Source organism: Manihot esculenta, chromosome 17 (assembly GCF_001659605.2).
Source record: "Manihot esculenta cultivar AM560-2 chromosome 17, M.esculenta_v8, whole genome shotgun sequence".
NCBI classification, from domain to species: domain Eukaryota; kingdom Viridiplantae; phylum Streptophyta; class Magnoliopsida; order Malpighiales; family Euphorbiaceae; genus Manihot; species Manihot esculenta.
The window spans coordinates 26,456,779-26,480,614 of record NC_035177.2 but is presented as its reverse complement, the minus strand read 5'-3'; the positions used below and the strand labels follow the sequence as shown (position 1 = coordinate 26,480,614).

Genomic DNA, 23,836 nt, shown 5'->3' with positions numbered 1-23,836 from the left:
AATGTATTGAGGATAGTATTGTGCTTGACCCTAGTGTTTATGGTTAATCCCTTTTTGTACATGATCTATATGAAATGTTTTAATGATAAGAAATGTTGAACCAAGCTTGATGTATGATATGTTGACCCACTAGAGCATTTGATGAGGGCTCTAGTATAGGATTTTATGTTTACAGTATGGTGCATGCACAGGTCAAGCTTGGTATATGTAAAAGTTTAAAGTTTTTATGAAAATGTATGATCATGTATGAGATTTTATCAGGTGTACAACATGTATAGTAGGCTTGCTACGGGTCCCGGCGACCTTAAGTCGATCTGGATCCTAGCACCGGTAGCGGTCCGATTTCCGGGTCGTTACAGATTGGTATCAGAGCCCTAGGTTCATATGATCGGACTTATAGAGTGTCGGGCTCATAGATGTTATAGAAGGGCAAGCACAATAGGAAAAATCATGTCCACTAGGATAGGATGTAGAGTCCTGTCTTGATGATAATGTGAAATGCCGTGACTATATGCATGTGCATTAATGATATGCTATGTATGTGATGCGGGTTCATGTGTTTCCACATGAACCATATGATGTTAATGTTTATGTGTATGTATTGTTTTTCAAAAATCAGAATGCAAGGCACTCATCGATCTGCACGATTGACTGGAGTCCCACCAGAGAATGAGGGCATGGATGCCCGTCCCCCTGCTTTGCCGAGGGCAATGTCTAGTAGATCTAGCAGGGAAGGGACATCGAGAGGCCCTAGAAGGTCTTTTGATGTGAGCAGAAGGAGGACAAATCCGGGTAGAATGTCGGCTGATGTGAGGGAGGTAGAGGAGGATGATCAGAGAAGAGATGGTAGTCTGGGCATGAGTATGTCTGATGAGGGTATGGAAGAGTCTCAAGGAGGCGCTCAGGCCTCGGGGTATTCTCCCCCACCTCAGTATCAACCCTTTCCACAGGGCCTAGGGTATCCGACGGGGGTACATCGGATTACTCCGATTATAATCCATATCCTACCTTCATGCCCTATCTGTAACGACCCGAAAATCGGACCGCTACCGGCGCTCGGATCCAGATCGGCTTAAGGCCGCCGGGACCCGTAGCAAGCCTCACATACAACCTGTATACCTGTTTAATCCTATACATGGTCAACATATACATAAAAATTTTGAACTTTCACATTCATTTACCAAACTCATCCTGTGCATGCACTAGTTATAAGTATAACCATCAACCCCACACTGGAGTCCTCATCAATGCTCCAATGGGGTAACATAACATATAATAAGTTTGGTTTACATAAACAATGATAAAACATTTTATAGACCATGTACAAAGGGATAAATCAACATGCTAGGGTCAAGCACAACTCTAAACTTCAATAAATATCATTACATTATATTATTGTACTATACTTTACATTACATCATGTTCATGTCCACATCTAGCTATTACATAAAACATGACTCTTCATTCTTGCTGACCTCCTGTTCTATCCCGTACCTGCAATCCTGGGGGATTAAGGGAGTGGGGTGAGCTACAAGAGCCCAGTGAGCAGAATAATAAAACATCATATTTAAAATTCATGCTTTCATGGAATGCATCACATCACAAACAAATCACATCAAGGATGAACTTGTCACCATTTAGCCCTCTACACAGTCTAATCATGCCAGGGGCGTAGTACAGGCACACCTGGACTTCCATATCATATCATACATATCCAATCGTGCCGGGGGCGTAGTGCAGGTACACCCAGACTTTCTCTTACATAGTGCCAGGGGCGTAATGCAGGCACGCCTGGACTTCCATATCATATTATCATTATATCATGTCATAACATATGAGAGCTAATGGATCATTCAACATTCATCCACATCAACAACATAATATGCAATGCAACATATTCGTGAATTCCAATGCAAGCACCCTAATATATCTCATGGCATTCATGATGTGTGAATCATGCTAAAACTTTCATTATTTTCTTTGAAACATAAAGAGTCATTCTACTCACCTTAGGCTAGCTCTGACAAGACTCTGAAGTAGCTGACTCACTGCTGGGGTCCTCGGTTCCTCGGGTCCGAATCTACACAGGTGGACTCAAATGATGGACCAAACATACATGAACATGACTCCAAAATACTCCCCAAAAACCCCCTAAGACACCTTAAAAAAATCATAGAAAACATGCAAAGGAAGGCTGAACATGGCACTTTTGGCGGCAAGTTCGGTGGCCGAAAGTCCCTTCAGAGCCGAAACTCAGTCACTTTCGTCGGCACCTTCGGCGGCCGAAAGCTCCTTCCAGAGACGAAACTCATGCATGTTCGGCGGCACCTTCGGCGGTCGAAACTCCCTTCCAGAGCCGAAAGTTCACTTTCGGGGGCAGGGTTCGGCAGCCAAAGGCTGGCTTCCACAGGCAGGTTCGGCAGCCGAAAGTCCCTTCGGCTGCCGAACCTGAGTTCTTCCAAAGGACATAACTCAGCCTCTACAATGCACATTTGCCTCCCAAACCATCCAACTTAAAACCAACACTTCCAAAACATGCATACATACTTCCATAAGCAAAAAGGGGTCTCAAACTAGCCTAAACCCCAACCAAAACACATCAAACATACACATACAACATACATTGACCATTTACTCAACATTAACTAAAAACTCAATATTAACCTAAACATGCATTTTTACCCCATAAACTTTCATAAAACTCGTTTAAAACATGAAATGAGCTAAGGATCTACTCTTACCTCTTGGAGAACGAGAGGAGAGGCGATCTAACTCGGAGATGGGGGAGATCTAGCTCCTTGGGTTTCCAAGCTCCAAAACTTGCTCACAAATCTTCAAAAACCAAGCAAACACTTATTAAAACTTGAAAGATTGGAGGAAAATCATAAAAAACGACCATGGGAGAGCATGGACTCACCGTTGGCCGAAAATGGGGAGAAAACTCGCCCGTTTCAGCCATGGAGCCCTTATATAGGGGCTGTCCAGACCACCTTCAGAAGCCTAAAGTTCCTCCAAAACTCATGCAAGTTCGGCGGCCGAACATGGGGTTCGGCGGCCGAACCTGAGCCACTTTTGGAAGCCTAACTTGCCCCCCTAAACTATCCCATGTTCGGCGGCCGAACCTGGAAATGTCTCCATGGTCTTTTTCATTCAAAACTCAGTTCCTTTCTTACTTAAAATCATAAAATACATTAAAAAATTTTATAAAAATATGATTCTACCCTTCTAGAGGTTTCCGACATCCGAGATTCCACCGGACGGTAGGAATTCCGATACCAGAGTCTAGCCGGGTATTACACTATCCTCCCTTTTACCCATCTTATCCACAGTACCCCATGTGTCCACCCTCACCCTTCTACCCAAGTCCAGCAAACCCTCCCAGGCAATGCTGCACCTCCTCCACCACCAGTAGCACCTGTAGCCCCTGAAATCCAAACACCTAGATCTAGCTCATCTGTGGGGAGCAAGGTAAAGATGACAGATTACCTAAAGCTGGATGCTCCCAAGTTTAAGACAGGTGATGATCCGTTTGAGTATCTCAAAACGGTAAAGATGATTATGGATGAGTTGGGGGCAGATGATAGTAGAGCCATTCAGATGGTGGGGTTCACTTTGAAGTGCAAGAAAGCACGAGAGTGGTTTAAAAACTATGTGGACCCGAGGTTGGGAAGCTTATCCTGGGAGCAGTTTGCTAATGAATTTGCAGGATGGGCTTTTCCTGATAGTTCCAGAGAGCTGAAAGTTGTGGAGTTTGAACAGCTAAGGCAAACAGAGGAGATGAGTGTAGATGAGTACATTGACAGGTTTCTGGGGTTGCTGCAATATATGGGCCAGGCATATGACACAGATCAAAAGAAAGCTAGGAGGTATACCATGAGACTCCACCCTAGGTATTCCTCCTTAATTCTGGCAGCAGAGAGAGAGGATTTCCACACCATAGTGGATGTAGCACGGAAGATGGAGGCTAGTGCCATTATTCAGGGGTCAGTTAAACAGCAAGTGGCACAGCCCTCGGGTTCCAAGACCCCAGGTTCAGAAAAGTTTGGCCTCTCTTCTTTGAGTGCAGCAGCTTCGGGTAGCGAGAAGTGGGTCAGAGGCTCTAAAAAGCCGAAGAAGAATAAGTTCTGGAACCGATTGAAGTTCAGTCTGGGTTTAGGTTGTGGCTCAAGCTCAGGATCAGATGGTTCAGAATGCTTGAGGTGCGGTAAACCGCACAAGAGAGTCTGTCAGTTTGGGACGTCAGCATGTTACAGATGTGGGCAAGAGGGACACATAGCACGGGAGTGTCCTAGAGCAGCTTTTATGGCACCGTGCCAGCAGACGACTTTTGGTAGTGTGGCTCAGCCAGTAGCTCCAGCTATGACTCAGGGCAGTGGCAAAGGCAGAGGGAGAGGGGCAGCCTCTTCTTCAGCAGGTTCCAGGGGTGAAGGTCTATCAGCTCCAGCTCGGATCTTCACTATGACACAGCAGGAGGCGAACACATCCAACACCATGGTGTCAGGTAATCTCATCATTGGTTATTCAGATGTGTATGCTTTAATGGACCTTGGTGCATCTCATTCTTTTGTTGCTCCGAGAGCCGTAGAGAGAGTGGGTTTGATAGTCTCTGGGTTAGAGTGTCCCCTTTGGGTCAGTGGACCCAAGTGTGATCCGTCAGTAGCAGAGTCAGTCTGCCGATATTGTCCAGTGTTTGTTGAGGGTAGATGCCTTCCAGCCGACCTTGTGGTTCTAGACTTGACGGATTTTGATGTCATTCTAGGGATGGATTGGCTATCTGCTCATGGTGCTACCTTGGACTGCAGAGACAAGGTAGTTAGGTTCAGAGATCAGGATGGGTCAGAGGTTGTCTTTAGAGGAGACAAGAGGGGTACACCTAGAGGTCTGATATCAGCCCTACAGGCTCGTAGGTTGCTCAGGAGAGGTTGTCAAGGGTTTCTAGCTCATGTGAGAGAGCTTGATAGTCAGGTTAGGGAGCCCGCCTCAGTGCCCGTGGTCAGAGAGTTTCCAGATGTCTTCCCAGACGAGCTTCCAAGACTACCACCTGCTAGGGAGATAGAGTTTGAAATAGAAGTGTTGCCTGGAACCAGACCAATCTCTATCCCTCCCTACAGGATGGCACCAGCAGAGTTGAAGGAGCTAAAGGAGCAGTTGCAAGAGTTGGTAGACAAGGGTTTCATCCGACCGAGTACCTCACCTTGGGGTGCTCCAGTGTTGTTTGTAAGGAAGAAGGATGGATCCTTAAGACTTTATATCGACTACAGGCAGTTGAACAAAGTTACTACCAAGAATAAGTACCCGTTACCTAGGATTGACGATCTATTTGACCAGCTAGCAGGAGCAGGTTGTTTCTCTAAAATAGATATGAGATCCGGGTATCATCAGCTGAGAATTAGAGAAGAAGATGTGCCGAAGACGGCGTTCAGGACCAGATATGGGCATTATGAGTTCCTAGTAATGCCATTCAGGCTAACCAATGCCCCTGCAACATTCATAGACCTCATGAACAGAGTTTTTAGCCAATATCTGGATCACTTTGTTATTGTCTTCATTGATGATATCTTAGTATATTCCAGAAATGCAGAGGAGCATGCCCATCATCTGAGGATAGTTTTGCAGACCCTGAGGGAGCACGACTTGTATGCCAAGTTCTCCAAGTGTGAGTTCTAGTTGAGGAGCATTTCCTTCTTAGGACATGTTGTGTCAGAAAAGGGAATTGAAGTGGATTCCAAGAAGGTAGAGGCTGTAGCCAACTGGCCTAAACCCACTACAGTGACAGAGATTAAGAGCTTTCTGGGTTTGGCAGGTTACTACAGGAGGTTCGTTCATGACTTCTCTAGAATTGCTGCTCCTATGACCAGGTTGACCCAGAAGAATCAGAGGTTTGTGTGGTCTGATCAGTGCGAGAAAAGCTTTGAAGAGCTAAAGAAAAGGTTGATGTCAGCATCGGTGTTAGCTCTGCCTACCAGTAATGAAGACTTCACAGTGTTTTGTGATGCGTCCCGTGTGGGACTAGGTTGTGTGTTGATGCAAAATGAGAGGGTAATTGCTTACGCTTCTAGGCAACTAAAGAAGCATGAGTTGAATTATCCTACACATGACCTAGAGATGGCAGCTGTGATCTTTGCACTCAAGATGTGGAGGCATTACCTTTATGGGGTTAAATGTGAGATTTTCACAGATCATAAGAGCTTGCAGTACATCTTGAGTCAGAGAGAGTTGAATCAAAGGCAGAGGAGATGGGTAGAACTGCTTAGTGACTATGATTGTAAGATTCAGTACCATCCGAGTAAGGCAAATATTGTGGCAGATGCCCTAAGCCGGAAATCACTTGACAGTCTATCCCACATTACAGCAGAGAGAAGACCGGTGGCGAGGGAATTCTATAAGCTCATTAATGAAGGGCTGCAGTTGGAGTTATCTGGTACAGGTGCTTTGATTGCCCAGATGAGAGTAGCACCCGTGTTTCTGGAGCAGGTGGCTCAGAAACAACATGAGGACCGAGAGTTAGTGAAAATTGCCAGAACTGTTCAGTCAGGCAAGAATGAAGAGTTCAGATTTGACAACAAGGGGATCCTCCGCTATAGGAACAGGTTATGTGTACCAGACGACGTGAGTCTGAAGGGAGACATTATGAGAGAAGCTCATAATACTAGATACAACGTTCACCCTGGAGCCACCAAAATGTATCAAGATCTAAAGAGAGTTTATTGGTGGCCAGCTATGAAGAGAGAAGTGGCACAGTTTGTGTCCGCCTGCGAGGTATGTCAGAGGGTGAAGCTGGAACATCAGAAGCCGGCTGGAATGCTTAACCCACTACCGATTCCAGAGTGGAAATGGGAGAATATAGCTATGGATTTTGTAGTGGGGTTACCGGTAACGTCCAACAGATTGGACTCCATATGGGTGATTGTGGACAGACTGACCAAATCTGCTCATTTCATCCCTGTTAGGAGTGGCTACTCTGTGGACAAGTTGGCACAGGTGTATGTGGAGGAAGTTGTCAGGCTGCATAGGGCTCCCATTTCAATAGTGTCAGATAGGGGACCCCAGTTCACCTCCAGGTTTTGGCAGAGTCTGCAGAATGCTATGGGCACAAGGTTGGACTTCAGCACTGCTTTCCACCCACAGACTGACGGACAGTCAGAGAGGACCATCCAGACAATAGAAGATATGCTCAGAATGTGTGTGCTAGATTTTGGCGGTTCTTGGAGGCAACATCTACCTTTGGTGGAGTTTGCCTACAATAACAGCTATCATGCTAGCATAGGGATGGCTCCATATGAAGTTTTGTATGGAAGGAAGTGCAGGTCACCTGTCTGCTGGGAAGAAGTTGGAGAAAGGGCCTTGGCAGGGCCTGAGCTAGTAGAGATCACCAGCAGGGTAGTGCCCATTATTAGAGAAAGGATCAAGACTGCTGTGAGTCGGCAGAAAAGCTATGCAGATGTCCGCAGGAAGCTTGTAGAGTTTTAGGAGGGAGATTTGGTGTTGCTAAAGGTGTCTCCTATGAAGGGGGTGATTCGTTTTGGGAAGAAAGGTAAGCTAGCTCCACGGTACATCGGACCCTTTGAAATCTTGCAGAAGATTGGGAATGTATCGTACAAGCTAGACCTACCTGCTTCAATGGAGAGAATCCATCTGGTTTTTCATGTTTCCATGTTACGGAAGTTCGTGTCAGATCCGGGCAAGGTTCTTAATGAGCCTGATGTGGAGATCCTAGGAGATCTCACCTATGTTGAGCAGCCAATGCGGATCTTAGACATGCAGATCAGAAAGTTGAGGAACAAGGAAATCTCGATGGTGAAAGTCCTTTGGAATCACCACAACATAGAAGAATGTACCTGGAAGACACGGGAGTCTATGCTCCAGCAATACCCTTATCTCTTTTAAGGTTAGTGTTTGTATGTGTTTATGTGTTTATGTTTATGCTATGCTTGTTTGTTGAACATTCGGGGACGAATGTTCTTAAGGAGGGAAGAATGTAATACCCGACTAGACCCCGACACCGGAATTCCCACCTTCCGGTGGAATCTCCATTAGAATCCAGAATTTCTCGGATGTCGGAGCCTTCTAGAAGAGTAAAATAAAGGTTTTCTAAAATGTTTTTACATGTTTTACGGTTTTAATAAAGAAAGAAATTGAGTTTTGAAAAAGAAAAGAGCTTGGAGGCAAACCCAGGTTCGGCCGCCGAACATGGGGCGGATGCGGAGGCACTTTTGGCCCCCGAAAGTAGTTTGGCCAGCCACCTATAAAGGGCCCCCTGTCCGAAAATGGGCGAGTTTTCTCTCTCCATTTCCGGGCAAGGTGAGTCTCCGCCACCCCTTGTTGATCTTGTGCTTTTCCTTCAAGTCTCTCACGATTTTTATGAGTTTTCACCTTTGTTTTGAAGTTTTGAGCTAAAGATCAAAGTTTTGAAGTTTGGAGACTCCGGAGCTCGTTTCTCCATATCTCCGAGTTTGGGATCGCATTTCCTCTTGATCTTCAAGAGGTAAGTGTCGATCCACGCCTTTTATGATGTTTTAAGTAAGTTTTGAGAAGGGATTAAGGGTTTGAATGCATGCTTTAGAGTAGATGTAAATGTTAGGGTTTATGTTAGTTTTATGCTCAAATGTATGCTATGTTGATGTTTGTTGGGGTTTAGGCTAGTTTTATGCCCCTATATGCTTGAAAGTATGTTTATGCATGCTTTTGTGTATGTTGGTGTGAGTTGAGAGGTTTTGAGGTGGCTGGATGTGCTTGTGAGGCTGGGGTTTTGCCCTTTTGAAGAGCCCAGGTTCGGCCACCGAAGCCAGTTTTGGCCGCCGAACCTGTATGGAGGCAGCTTTAGGCCGCCTAAACTCGCCCCCAAAAGTTTGGACTTTCGGCTCTGGAGGGGAGTTTCGGCCGCTGAACCTGCCCCCGAAAGTGCCTGAGTTTCGGCTCTGGAAGGATTTTCGGCCGCCGAACCCTACCCCCAAAAGTGCATGACTTTCGGCTCTGGATGGATCTTCGGCCGCCGAACCTGCCGCCGAAATCCCCTGTCCAGCCTTCCTTTGCCTGTTTTGCATGCATGTTTTATGATGTTTTAGGGGTTTTTTGGGGAGGTGTTTAGAGTTATGCTAGAGTATGTTTGGTTCCTCATTTGAGTCCACCTATGTAGGATCGGACCTGAGGAGCCGAGGTGATCAGCAGTGAGATAGCTGCTTCAGAGATAGTCCAGAGTCAGCCAGAGGTGAGTGAAACTAACTTAATCCTTTATTTCAAGAAAGCAAATGTTTTAAGCATGTTCATGCATCATGATATGTAATAGGTTGTTGGCATTAGAATTCACGAATATGACGCATTGCATTATTCATTGTGGGAGTGGATGGACAATAGGACGACCCATTAGCCCTCTAGATTTTATGCTATGTAATAGAAGTCCTGAGGAGCCCCACCGAGGGCCGGGCACAGAGCTTATATATGTAACAGAAGTCCTGAGGAGCTCCACCGAGGGCCGGGCACAGAGTAGAGGGATTTTTGGATCAGTCCATCCGTGATGTGAATTATTTGTGCTTGACACATTCATGAGAGCATATGTTTATTATAATATTTTTTTATAGTTCTGCTCACTGGGCTTTTGTAGCTCACCCCTCTCCCCTAACCCCCAGGTTTGCAAGAGCACAGGTAGCTATGGGAAAGTCAGCAGGATTATGGTATAGTCTATGTAATAGTCTAGTAGTGGACATGAAGTGTAAGAATGATGTAATGTAATGTAAAGAAATGTATTGAGGATAGTATTGTGCTTGGCCCTAATATTTATGGTTAATTTCTTTTTGTACATGATCTATATGAAATGTTTTAATGATAAGAAATGTTGAACCAAGCTTGATGTATGATATGTTGACCCACTAGAGCATTTGATGAGGGCTATAGTATGAAGTTTTATGTTTACAGTATGGTGCATGCATAGGTCAAACTTGGTATATGTAAAAGTTTAAAGTTTTTATGAAAATGTATGATCATATATGAGATTTTATCAGGTGTACAGCATGTATAGTAGGCTTGCTACGGGTCCCGACGACCTTAAGTCGATCTGGATCCTAGCGCCGGTAGCGGTCCGGTTTTCGGATCGTTACAGCAATTTTTTGATGGAAGTAATTTTGCCGAAATCGGGTACCAGTAGTAGTAGGGGTGATAGACTTGGCAATTATTACAAGGGAACAAGTTCTGCCTAAATCGGGCATTGGTGGTAGGAGGGCCGACTTTGCAATTTTTACGATGGAAGCAATTTTGCAAAAATCAAGTATCGGTGGTAGCAGTGGTACTGAACTTGACAATTTTTTGCAAGGAAAGCAATTTTGCCAAAATCGGGCTCCGATAGTAGTAAAGGCGGTGGACTTGTCATTTTTTGTAGGGGTAGTTGTTTTGCCAAAATCAGGCACCGACGATAGCAGGGGTGGTGGACATAGCAATTTTTTACGAGAGAAGCAATTTTGCTGAAATCAGGCACTGGTGGTAGCAAGAGTGGTGGAGTTTGCATCTTTTGTGACGGAAATAATTCTGCCAAAATCGGATACTGGTGGCAGCAGAGGTGCTGAACTTAGCAATTTTTGCAATGAAAGCAATTCTGTCAAAATCGGGCACCGGTCGTAGCAAGAGTGGTGGCCTTGACAATTTTTGCAAGAGAAATAATTTTGTCAAAAATCGGGCACCAACAATAGCATGGGTGGCAGACTTGACAATTTTTATGATATAAACAATTATGCTAAAATCAGGTACCGGTTGTAGCAAGGTAGTAGACCTGACAATTTTTGCGATGAAAGCAATTCTGCTGAAAATCGAGCACCGGTAGTATCATGAGTGGTGGACTTGGCAATTTTTTTCACTGAAGCAATTCTACTAAAATCGGGCATCGGTGATAGCAGGGGTGGTGGACTTGACAATTTTTGGGGAACCAGTTCTACCTAAATTGGGTATCGGTGGTAGGAGGGGTGGTGGACTTTGCAATTTTTGCAACTAAAGCAATTCTATCGGAATCAAGCACCGGTGGTAGCAGGGTGCTGGACTTGGTAATTTTTTTGCAAGGGAAGCAATTATGCTGAAATCAGGCTTCGGTGGTAGCAGGGGTGGTGGACTTGACAATTTTTGCGAGGGAAGTAGCTTTGCCAAAGTTGGGTACCGGTGGTAGCAGGGGTGGTGATGGGAGAAGTAATTCTGCCAAAATTAGATACCGGTGGTAGTAAGGGTGGTAGACTTTGCATTTTTTGAGATGAAAATAATTCAGCCGAAATCGAACACCGATTGAAGCAGAGGTACTGGAATCGATAATTTTTTACAAGGGAAGCAATTTTGTCAAAATCAGACACTGATGGTAGCAGCTGTAGTAGAAGGGGCTTGCTGGTGTGCACGCAAGTGCTACAATACGACAGGTCTACGGAGAGGCCTAGATGAACCTCGTTTGGTAGCTAGGCTGCAAGACGCGTATGGGGGAGCTCACGCAGGAGACGTGCACTCGAGTTGGGGATGCTAGTAGGCCTACGGAAAATAGATTGGCTGCCTGGGGTGCACACTAGCCTCTATGGTAGGCCTATCAATGTAGATGTTGTGCGCGTAGGCCTACCATTACAGCAGTTGTGCCCACATACAGGCCAATTTTTGAAAAACATTGATTTTTGACATATTTCAATGTGGAAATTTTTTATTAAAGTAACTGCATTAATTTTGGATTATTTTTTACGGATTTTCTTTTTATTCTAATTATGAAAAAATTATTGGCCACATATAAAGGAGGTGATAGTGGACTATTAATAGCCATCACCTCCCATCATTTTCACTACTTCAAAAATATCAAAGTCTCTCTGTAGCTGAGAGTCTCACTCCATAAAATTTTTTTAGCTTTATAAATTTATAATTTGATCCTTTTATTTTTATTGAGTGAATTAAGCTTTCCTTTTTGCAACTCTCGTGCACTAAATTTATTTCTTAGTCCCTTATGATCATTTTGCTTCTATTGTTGCCACTCTTAGCTTAGTTCAACTACTTTGTTGGACTTTTTTTATGGTTTTCAGGCTGACTTAGCCCTTGGAAGTAGCATTGTGCTATGGGCTTGTTGGCAGAGTAATGCATTACCCTTTGATTTTGAACTCCTACAAGTCCAAAAGAGGCCATTTTTGAATTTAACCTTGATCGGGCTAAAAATAGGAAGGTTAGGCCAATTGTTGAAAACAATTAGCATTTAGAGTGTTGGGTTGGCCAAAATTACAAAAGTAGTTCTGCTGAGATCAGACACTGGTGGTCTGTGGTGGTGGACTTTGCAATTTTTGTGAGGGAAGCAGTTTTGTCGAAATCAGGCACTGGTGGTAGCAAGGGTGGTAGGCAGTTTTGCCGAAATCAGACACCAATAGTAGCAAGGGTGGTGGACTTAGCAATTTTTGTGACAAAAACACTTCTGCTAAAATTGGGCACCAATGGTAGCAAGCATAGTGCACTTGACAATTTTTGCGATGTAAGCAATTCGGCTGAAATGATAGCAAGGGTGGTAGACTTAACAATTTTTGCGATGGAAGCAATTCTATCGAAATCGGGCAATGATGGTAGCACGAGTGGTGGACTTGATAATTTTTGCAATGAAATCAATTCAACCAAAATCGAGCATCGATGGTAGTAGAGGTGATGGACTTAGTAATTTTTGCGAGTGAAGCAATTTTGTCAAAATAGGGCACGGTGATAATATGGGCGATAGACTTGACAAAATTTTGCGTTGAAAGTAATTCTGTTGAAATCGGGTGAAATCGAGTATCAATAGTAATTTTGCGAGGGAAGCAATTTTGTGGTAGCTTGGATGGTGAACGTAAAAAGATTAAGCTGTAATTTATCTATATATAAGATTGAAAGGGACAATAATAGAATTTCTGCACGACCTTTAAATGGGCTAGATAGTTGCAAACTTACCTTTATTTTAATTGGCTAAAAACAATATAATAATTGCTATTATTTTATTAAAATCTTCAAGTTGATTGGCTAATTAGAGTGCTTTTACATTATCGTTGAAAATAGTTTTGATTTTACAATGCATTGTTTTCTTACACTATTTTAACAATAAACTCTGAGTTCCATGATTTTATATGGTTAGAAATCTTAACATTTTTTACTTAATTATTGAAAATTAATACATTATAATAATATTATATCATATATAAAAAATTTATAAAAATTATATTCAAAAAATTAAATTACAACATACGTTTAAGAAAGCTAGTAAATATAAAAACTGAAACATAGAAAAATTTAAACGACAAGTAGTTAAAATTGAACTACTGGTGACATCAAAAGATCTTCGCAACATCCTTCATTAGGCCACGATTGGCCATGGCAAAATCTGTGAACTCCTGGTGTGAAATGAACCCATCACCGTCAGTATCAATCTCCGCCATCATCCGCTTGATCTCATCGGGAGTGACGGAGCCGAGGGTCTTCAAGCAGTCGCCGAGCTCCGCCGCAGAAATTTTTCCATCGCCATTCAAATCGAAGCGCTTGAAGATGCGCTCATGCTCGGCCTTTTCCTGTTCTTCGTCAGACATGGTTTTGAGTTTTAAGTTTAGGCTTTGAATGATTGAGTTTTAAGCAAGACGTCCTTGGTTTTTAAAAGAAAGCAAGTTTGTGTGTGAGGACAGAATTTGAAATCGGAGCCATAGTGTAGGGGATAGGAGTGAATCGCCTGAAAATTCTCAACTGATTTTGCTCTCCAATGCTATTATTTAAATTTGACCAATTATTCAAAACAAATTTGCGATAAAATTTAGTAAAACCAAGTGGGAAATGATCAAAATGTCCAAAATTAGCAGCCTTTACCACACAAGTAGACTACCTCCATATGAAGATCGCCCAAGTTTTAGGATGTTACCAGCAAACAAATATCTACCACAAATTGAATATTTATAGTTTGAATTTCTCTTGTCTGGTGGAAGATTACCACAAATTGAATATAACACCTTTGAAGACTTCAATTAAAATAAAATTGAACAAGTACCACCACTGCAACAGCCTGAATTATGAAAATGAAGATGACAAGCCACATTGCCCTGCCGGTTTGGTTGATGATTTAAGTTGTGAACATGAATTTGGATTTGAGGCCACAATTAAGAATGTAGAAAGCAGATGGAAGTGAAGCCGTCATTGTTTACTCAAAGCCACCAAAAGGAATTATTGGGACTCATGCCATGCAAGTAATTGGATTTGAAAGGGTATTTGTTCCAGCAGGAGGGGAGAAGAAGGTCAAGTTTGCATTTAATGCTTGTAAAAGCTTAGCAATTGCGGATAAAACAGGCTACAAGATTTTGCCATCGGGTTTGCACACAATCATGGTAGGAGATACTGATGTATCATTTTTTGTTAGAGTGCAGTTCCCTCAATAGTGGGTTAGCATTTCCTAGTTTAGGGATAGGTATATGCTCATGCTAAGATTACCTCTCTGACATACCCTACCTTCTTAAATAGGATTAGGGTTTGACATTAATCTAAAGTAATCATAACTATAAATAATGTGGTAGGGTATAATAAAACTGGTGAGGCTTTTAACTTTATTGCCTGTTTGGATGCACCTTTCTGTTTCTAGATGCAAGTAAAGAAATATTGCAGGATTTTACCGTATCAGCTGCATAATGATCAGAAGAGTCTAGGATTGTTTCAACTTTCTGTCATATCTATTGTATAATGGTCAAAATGAATAGAATTTCAATGAAATATAGTGATCAAAATTTTTTAATTCCTTTTTTCAACAAAAATTTTTTTAATATCATATAGCACTCACGAAAAACAATAAACTGAACTACTCAGCACGATATGCTAGTCTGGAGAAAAAATGACTGGTTTATTTGCCTTAATACACAATCCCACATCACTTCACAAGGCTGCAAAAGGGCAGAGAAGTAATTAAAAAAACTTCCAAGCATTTTTGTTTCAGCTATGATCTTTCTTTCCTAGAATAAGTTGGATATGTACCCTCCACCATATTTATCAGGATTTAGATATGCAAGTCTGTCATCATTGTTAACAGTTGTCAAGTCGGAGAAAATATCCATCCCTTTCCTTTATCACCTTCTCCTTTGAACTCGGTCTTCAGCTCATAAAACTCATCTTAGAGATGAATGATTTGGGCCACTGCCTCTTTCACAGTGCAGCGCCATAGGACAGAACAATCCGATCCTTCACCATTCTGATTCAAATCCTCTTTCTTGAGGCCCCTCAGCAGTCAATACTCTGATACAAACTGGAAGCTTTACTATTGACCAAATGATCGTTAATATCTACTCACGGATTCCACAAGGTCACCCTGGTTCAACATCATTGGCAATGTACCCAACTTCTGCCAGCCCATATCTCACCTCGTGTGCAACTATAGTTAATTATGGACTGCTACACCCCAACTCAGATTTACACAGCAGCTTGGTTAATCAAAAACATCCAGATGATTCAATATGGCAAAACCCAAAATGTGCTACCAATAATCACCACATGAACAAGTGCCATTTCTGAAATGATGAAAACGACTAGAATCTCTGACAATAATTTCACGCCCTACAATTTTTGACGTAAGTTTGATGACATAGTGGCAATCTCCACATATTCGGAGACTCTTCATTACTGTTATTGTACTTCCCTCCACAGTACTAATCAAAGCAAATCCAATTGCCAGCCTTTCACTATGATAAGACAACATTTCTTCCTTTTGCTCGTCATCAACATCATGCAAAGCAAATCTTTGATCAGGAACATAACCATATTGCTTTAATTTTTCTCCCAACCAGTCCAGCTTTTCAAAAATTTTCTCACTGACAGGGTGGGACCTATCTCCAGAAAGAAATTCATGTTTCATTCCTTTTAAAATAATCCAACTTGACCCTGGTTGTTTGACAACTCCCACCAGTTTCATCTTCGCTCTCATTCTAGAAACATCGTTCCATCTACCAGCAGAGGCATACAAATTAGACAGTAAAACATAAGCAGCACTACAATGTGGTTCTAGATCAAAAATACTTGTTGCAGCTCTTTCAGCAACATCTAAATTAGAATGCATTCTACATGAACTAAGAAGGGCTAGCCATATCATAGAATTTGCTTTCATAGGCATAGTTTTAATTAACTCTTCAGCTTCTTCCAGCTTCCCACATCTGCCTAAGATATCCACCATACAAGCATAATGCTGAAGCTCCAATGCAGTGGGTTTATATTGCCTAATATACTCAAAAAAGCACCTTCCCTTCTGCAACATCCCAGAATGGCTACAAGCAGAAAGCAATCCAGTGAATGTGATCTCATCTGGGTCTACACATGCACGTATCATTTGGTTAAAGAAAATCAGGGCCCAAATGCCATGTCCATGCTGTGAGCTTCCAACAATGATCGAGTTCCATGAGACAGTATTCTTCTCATCAATTTTTTTAAATGCAGCCGCAGCATCATTTATGTTCCCACATTCATTATACATGACTACGAGAGAGTTACCAACAAAGACATCAGTTTCCAAACCGAGCTTAATGGCTACTGTATGGATCTCTTTACCCTTATCAAGGCCCTCTAATCCACGACATGAATTAAAAGCACTGGTGAATGTAGACTGATTTGGAAAAACACCCATCTTTATCATGTCACTTAAAACCATCAATGCATCTCCATGCTTGCAATTCAAATCATATCCTGTTAAAAGAGCTGTCCACACAACCACATTTTTAGACAATGTCTCACTAAATACCTGGTGAGCTTTCTTGACTTCTTTGCAGTTTGAATAAAATGTTATCAACGAAGCTGATATATATTCACCAAAACAATATCCTAATTTAACAACGTGACCATGAACTTGAACACCAATAATGAAGTTTATTGCATTTGCACAAGCCGTCAACACACAGGCAAACGTGCTTGAAGTGGGCTCAACACCCGAAGCCATCATTCTCCCAAAAAGAAACAAAGACTCTTCACTCTTCCCATTCTGGTCAAGTCCACCAATCATTGAAGTCCATGAAATCACATTCCTACAAGGCATTTTTTCAAACAACTTTAGACCCTCCTCAACTCTCCCATTCACACAATATCCATAAATCATAGCATTCCACGCTGCAACATCCCTTGCTGGCATATTCCAGAACAACCTTTCAGCAACCTCAACTATCCCAAACTTCAAATATCCATTTACCATTGTTGTCCAAGAAACAACATTCCTTTCAGGCATTTCATCGAACAATCTTCTAGCCAGAGCCAAATCTCCACAATCTAAACACCCTTTTATCATCGAATTCCAGGAAATTACATCTCTAACAGCCATTCTTTCAAACATCATCAATGCATCGGTTAGCCTATCATTTTTTGCATAACCAGAAATCATCATAGTATATAGATGCACATCAGGAGTTGGAATTCTATCAAAAATGATGCGGGCTTCATCTAATCTTTGGTTCTTTAGGTGATTAGAGAGTAAAGCTCTGTAAGAGTGAGTGATTGCTTCCGTGGAATACTTACCATTAACACCATTGAGGATACAGCCAGATACGTAAGAATGATGGGAAATCTTAAAGTACAAAACTGCAAATGGGAAAATTTTGGGTGGGGATTTGATATTTCGAGATATGGCGCGAAATTGTAACATAGTCTTTTCATTGGACTAACGAGTAACGGCCCTGAAGCGAAGGCAACTGCAATGTGAGGAAGAAGTCGTAGCCAGTCTGGCGCGGGCGATAGAATAAAACGCACCGTTTTGATGACCTGTTTGATCGGAATCGAACTCACCGTTTTGAGAAAATTTCTTGATTTCTTGTTTAGTACACTTAGAAATTATTCTTTTTTATTCTAAAACTATTAGATAAATAGAGTTTTGAGTTTACGTTTACTCAGTTTTCTTAATTTATAAAAATTAATTAACAATTGTAAAATAACTTTAAATTATTTATCATTATTTTTTATATAAAAATTATATTTTCTAATTATTTCTAAAATAAAAAAAAATATCTATATAAATCTTTTAGATTTATTCAGATGCGCCTATTATTATCGGACTAAGCATGTGATTGCTATATTTATATTATTACAAATAAATGAATAACACATAAATATGATGGATGGAATATAAGAATTATTGGCAAAGAATATCACTTTTCCCTTCCAGGAACAACTAAAATGAAACAAAGCCTGTCCAAGGAATGTACCTATTACAGAAAATGAGATAACAATATGAATCAAGTAAGAATCTGGTTTTCTGAGACTTGCCTTGAGCATGAAGTATTGATCAATCCACCTTTACAGCCTCGTAGTAACCTTTGAACCAACAGCCTTAACAAGCAAAGAACCTGAACCCCCTTCATGCAATCCCATATATAACTCCCATCCCCTGACACATATTCCTGCATTGCCCTTTAGGAGACTCCTCCAAAAATTAACTTCTGATTCAGCTTTTTCATTGCAGCCCATATCATCTAGTGCTAAAGTTCAATGGCCAACAGCCAGCTGAAGCCTGTTGCATCTCTGCTTCTGGTATTGAACTTCTGCATGTATGTCATAATCCTAGCCATTGGTGGCTGGGCTGTGAATAAAGCTATTGATCATGGTTTCATCATAGGTAAAAAATCACTCTCATTTCATTTCAAGTTACGTGAAAGATGGTGAACATCTTGGATGTTTTTTTAATTCATTGAAGTGATGCTGTGAACAACTTGCAGGGCCTGCATTTGACCTTCCGGCGCATTTCTCACCTATTTATTTTCCAATGGGAAATGCTGCCACCGGATTCTTTGTCACATTTGCTTTGATCGCCGGAGTTGTTGGTGCTGCTTCAGCATTAGCTGGTATCAACCATATCCGTGCTTGGAATGCTGATAGCTTGCCAGCCGCAGCTTCAGTTGCCACCATTGCTTGGACTCTCACTCTTCTCGCCATGGGGTAAGCAATTTCTGAAGATGGAAACATCAAATTGTCTTGAGATGATCTTTTACGTTAACTTGTAGAATTAATTATGCAGGTTTGGCTGCAAAGAGATTGAACTTCACATCAGGAACGCCCGTCTGGTAAGAATGAGAGACAAATTTAATTTCAATATTCAACAGCACTTCCTAAAGCAAATTCATGAAACTTCTGACAAGTTACTGATCTCTTTCTGCAGAGAACCATGGAAGCATTTCTGATCATCCTATCAGCTACACAGCTTCTGTACATAGCAGCTATTCATAGTGCCTCAACAATCAGAACTTAAAAGTTCGAGCAGTCACCAGTTGTACATGCAACTTGTCTCCAAAATTTTTTATGTTTTCCTCGTTTTTGCTTACTACACTTTGTGAGAATTGAGTACAAGATTAGCCAATGGAATTTGTATGCTAAAAAGTAATTGGTGTGATTTGATTGGATTTGTATTATCATCAAATAATAACAAAATGATGTGCAAAGGCATAAGTGCACTCTTCTTGCTTTTAGTTCATATGTGTTGCTCTCTGCACGTTTTAAAACTTTATTTAGTTTATATGTGTTACTCATATACTAAGTTGAGATAAGTATATTATTCACAAAAATCCTTGACTTTTTGAGAAGTCAACAAAAAATATCAATTAAAAAAAAAAAATTTTACACTTCCTACAAATTCCAAGTTTCCTGACCGAGTTATTTCCAACCAAATAAAACTTTAAAATATAGAAAAGCCGGCTAGACTTTAAATATCCTAAAATACTTTTTTTTTTTTATATTGTCAAATAAATTTGGCATGATTCATTTTGTTAAAAGAAAATTAAATGAATTACTACAAAAACATAATAAAAAAATTTTTAATTTCACCAATTGAATTGAATTCTTACTGCATTTATTCAAAATTCATTGACAACCAACTCCAATTCTTGGGTTGGTAAAAGAATTACTAAACATCGTACCAAAAATCTTGTTCACATGACAACTAACCACAATTTTGCATACAACCAGCATCATTTCAAGCTTCCTTCTGTCCATTAGATTACAATTAAATGAAAACAGCCTCTTGTTTAGGCTACTAAGATATCCATTCATTAGCCTATTATACTGTTCAATTCTTAAAGAAAAAGGAAGCAAGCATAAAATATTCGTAACCCATCTCTTAAAACAGGACAACATAGAAAACCAGTCCTCAAATTCAACCGATGCCACTGAAATCATGTAATAATCAAGAAAACATCGATCTCATACTAAAACTATTAGTTTTTAAGGTCATGGGTAGCCTGAAACGCAAGCAACGAATAGATACAACAGAGTCTATTAACACACCAAAAAATCAACAGTAAATAAAGCATGGTAAACTGAGCTGTCTACCAATAATATCAGTAATACTATTTTTGCTGTGTATTATAATCGTTTGCCTATATAGGTTTCTTGCCCATTATTCTATGGGAAAACTTTTTGACAAGGACACTAATTTGAGCTATTACAAACTTCTATAAGCCAAAACCCCACTTCAAGTTCCTTTCGCTGCTTCAGTATGCCGAAGCAACACGCTCTGTTTCTGCACAAAAAGAAATTTTGTAGAGGATGTTAATTACATGATTCGATCCAAATAATTTCTTTTTAGCCACAGAAAAATAAAGATAGCCACAAATCTCGTCATGAAAAGGTTGGAGCAAATTAATTCATAGACCATGATAAATTGAAAAAGAACACGTGATCTGGAAAAAACACATTATGAGAAAAGAATACGAAGATCTCAAAGCCGAAGCATAGTTTTTCTTTGTTCATCTATGCCCTATGCAGCTAACAAAATTCCAAAACATTAACCTTTTAGAGCTTAGATGATTTTGAAGCATATTTATGACATAATAAATAGAAACTAAGAGAAAGAATATACAAGTGGACCAATCTATTTCAGAACAAATCAACAATCTGCAAGACCCAAGCAATGCAACTTCATTTTGGCAGTTCATTGCAACCATAACCAATCACAGGGAAGAAAAAAAAAGATGTACAAATAAAGTTGCCTTTGGCAAATGGCCCACCTGAACTTGATAGTGAGAGGACAACAACTCAGGTAAGGAATATGGATACCGAAATCAACCAATTCAAGAAATTGATTGTCACATAAACAAATCAGGCAAGCAAAAGAGAAAAGTTGGTATTTAATGCATATAAATAGATGGAATATTCCTAACCTGAAATCATCTATTGGAGCCTGTAAAAAGATCAAATAAACCACAGCAACTCATCCAGGAGGTTCTCTGTGATACTTGTGGAGCTTGAGGTACGAGAGGCTGAATAACAATATCGAGAAGCTAAATAGTTATCAACGCAACGATTAAAAAGATATTATGAAAAATTAAATACATAACCAGTAGCTAAGTAAAGTCAAAGGCAATACCTGGGTTTCAGCATACTCAGATGTCTCAATAGCTTTGGCTTTATCTGCATCGTTACTAGTTCCAAAGGTATGAGCAACTGATGATGTCAATGTCTTAGGCTCATTTACGACTACGTTACCATTCACAGTCTCAGATTCTTTGATGTTTTCAGCATAAGTGATAGTTTCAGAAAAATGAGCACCTGATACTGCCAAAGCCTTATCCTCATTACCGTTCTTAGCAGAACTAACCATATTTGTTGATGCCCCAACGTTCTCATGCAACACATGGAAAAGATTATCCTTATTTTTCTCTGGTACCAAACTAGATGTAACACCACTGGATTCCTGCAGCAATTTTTCTTCATTTTCCTTTGACCCAGGTTCAACAACATCCAGAACATCCAACTTCCCAAATGCAGCACCATCAATCACATGATTTGCCTCCTTGGGCACCACTTGCGTAATCAAATCAACAGTAGGGACAGTTTCTGCAATTGAATTACCATTTGCTTCCTTCAGTGGTTTTTCAATTCCCAAAACCTTGGTCACCTCTTCAGTCAATACCTTTTCCACATTATCTAAAGCTGAATCAAGGACTTCCTCCTTCCTTTTCTTGTCTAAAGTTTGAGGCTCATCATCTGAAGAACTACTACTACTACTACTACTACTACTACTACTACCACTACTAGAGTTTTTCTCATACCCATCATACAACTCCTTCCCAGACTCACCATGCTCCACACTAATGTCTTTGCTCTCCATACAATGCTCAGGGTTCAGTTCTCTCTCAATTCTAACAACAGTGTCATCCCCTACTCCAACTTCTTGGATTCTCTCTGCATCATCAATGGGCTTGCAGTCAGAGGCTAATGACTTCTCAGATTCTTCATTCTCCTCATTAAATGGATGTTGTTCGTTATGGTGGTCCTGAGATACAGGGGAACCAACCTCACCACCATCGCTCTCCCTCTCATCCTGGCTTTTTGGATCTTCATTTCCTAATACCATTTGATTAAGAACAACAAAAGAATTTGTGATGGAAAAGACTTTCAACAAAATTCTAATAACAGGAACTAAGAAATTCCAGTTATATGTCTGAGATATTTACATATTTATGTAAGAAGTGTTTTCAGAATAAGAGATTTCATATTTTATGACATTTGAGGACACTTAAAAAAATTGATCAACAGAATATTTTCCTTGCCAAGTGAACAATTAAGGTACTTTTAAGCAAAATGACTTCCTATGATAAAAAAAAAAAAAAAACAAAATTTATTATTACCGTTATATATAAATTTATTAATATTTTTTTAATTAAAACTAGGCAGTGAAAAATTAGTTATTTTATTGGTAAATATTTTTCAAAAAACATTTTTAATATTTTACATATTCAAGTAATTTTCTATAAACTAGAATTACGACGAAGAGTAAGAGTGACATTAACGAATACCAATGCTCCCAAACCAATCACTTGAAACGCAATTGAGTAAATATAGTCAAGGGGACTAAACACTATCCATAAGAGTCCACTCGAGGAAGAAAGAAAAAAAGTAGGGATAATTAATCGTTTCGCAAGCGCCTAAATACCAGGAGAGGAAAAAAAAAAACAAGCGAAACAAGGGACTGGAATAATATGTTTTGCAATCCAGATTTCCAAAAATCAAAAAACACCATTTAATCCAACAGATTAAAACAGCAAAACCAACATAAGATTACAAATTGAATCACCAAATCAAGAGACATCAGCAAATACCCATTGGTAAAAATCAGCAAAACCAAACAAATCCAACTAAAAGGAACCCAAGAAAAGCAGCTCTCACTAACAAATACCCACTACCTCAAATTCAAAGAACAGAATAAGACAAAACGTTTTAAGTAAAAAAAAGTTGTGTGAAATTAAATGACCGATTGGCAATTAGTAGACTGCAGCGATGGGGTTCTTTATACCCAAAAAGTGAAGGCGTTTAAAATGCTACCTCGAGGGCTACTGTTATCTAATGAAGAAGAATTGTTGTTGTTATTGTTGGCCTGCTGTTCCTTCTTTTTCTTTGCTGCTTTTCTCTTCTTTGCACCTGATGGCATGATTGATTTGATCGTCCCCTTTCTCGCTACTCGTGGGGCAACAGACGGAAAAAAAAAACTGCCCAGATCGTGGGGTGTCCGCTAGGCCCTAGCTAACACTCTCTCCCTCTTTTTGTATCTTTTGTAAGAGCTCAAAAAGAGTACAAATAACAGGTAGGGCTTACGAGTGGAGATGAGCAGCCTCCAGTCTTGTGGCGTTTAGAATCTGTTTTCCCGTCTGCGTCTCGCTGGATTCTAATTTAGCTTGATTTTGTTTTATTATTATTTTATTACACAAATGAGAATGCGCATTGACGAGAAATGTTAGCAAAACCTTTTTTTTTAATTATTATTTAACTCTAAATGAAAAATATATTTTATTAATCATTACTTTCGATCTCATAATTTTTATTTAATTTTTTAAAATATTTATTAATATTTAAATTAATTAAAAAATTATTTTTTAATATATATAAAAAAAATAAA

At 40.3% G+C, this 23,836-nt stretch overlaps 4 protein-coding genes across 5 annotated transcripts; 1 reads left to right on the top strand and 3 right to left on the bottom strand.

Annotated features, from left to right (window-relative positions):
- Positions 1-13,191: 13,191 nt before the first annotated feature.
- LOC110604683 (polcalcin Bet v 4) lies at positions 13,192-14,702 on the bottom strand. Of its 2 annotated transcripts, XM_043952303.1 has the most exons (2): positions 13,826-14,702; positions 13,192-13,520 (listed from the first exon to the last, which is right to left on the bottom strand). In XM_043952303.1, exons 1-2 carry the CDS (start codon positions 13,829-13,831, stop codon positions 13,284-13,286), a joined length of 243 nt encoding a protein of 80 aa, XP_043808238.1. In that variant the 5' UTR covers positions 13,832-14,702; the 3' UTR covers positions 13,192-13,283. The 2 variants fall into 2 exon arrangements, with proteins under 2 accessions (XP_043808238.1, XP_021598642.1); XM_021742950.2 differs by having other exon boundaries at positions 13,192-14,702.
- Positions 14,703-14,805: 103 nt separating this feature from the next.
- Positions 14,806-17,761, bottom strand: LOC110604682 (pentatricopeptide repeat-containing protein At5g46460, mitochondrial). The gene has a single exon (XM_021742948.2). The coding sequence runs from the start codon at positions 17,597-17,599 to the stop codon at positions 15,455-15,457; it is 2,145 nt and encodes a 714-aa protein (XP_021598640.1). The 5' UTR covers positions 17,600-17,761; the 3' UTR covers positions 14,806-15,454.
- A 577-nt stretch (positions 17,762-18,338) lies between these two features.
- Positions 18,339-19,411, top strand: LOC110605591 (membrane protein PM19L). The gene is made up of 4 exons (XM_021744219.2): positions 18,339-18,565; positions 18,666-18,885; positions 18,965-19,010; positions 19,106-19,411. Exons 1-4 carry the CDS (start codon positions 18,439-18,441, stop codon positions 19,193-19,195), a joined length of 483 nt encoding a protein of 160 aa, XP_021599911.1. The 5' UTR covers positions 18,339-18,438; the 3' UTR covers positions 19,196-19,411.
- Positions 19,412-20,122: 711 nt separating this feature from the next.
- Positions 20,123-23,610, bottom strand: LOC110605401 (SNF2 domain-containing protein CLASSY 3). The gene is made up of 4 exons (XM_021743972.2): positions 23,266-23,610; positions 21,308-22,287; positions 21,102-21,200; positions 20,123-20,461 (listed from the first exon to the last, which is right to left on the bottom strand). The coding sequence occupies exons 1-3, from the start codon at positions 23,369-23,371 to the stop codon at positions 21,108-21,110; spliced, it is 1,179 nt and encodes a 392-aa protein (XP_021599664.1). The 5' UTR covers positions 23,372-23,610; the 3' UTR covers positions 20,123-20,461; positions 21,102-21,107.
- Positions 23,611-23,836: the final 226 nt, after the last annotated feature.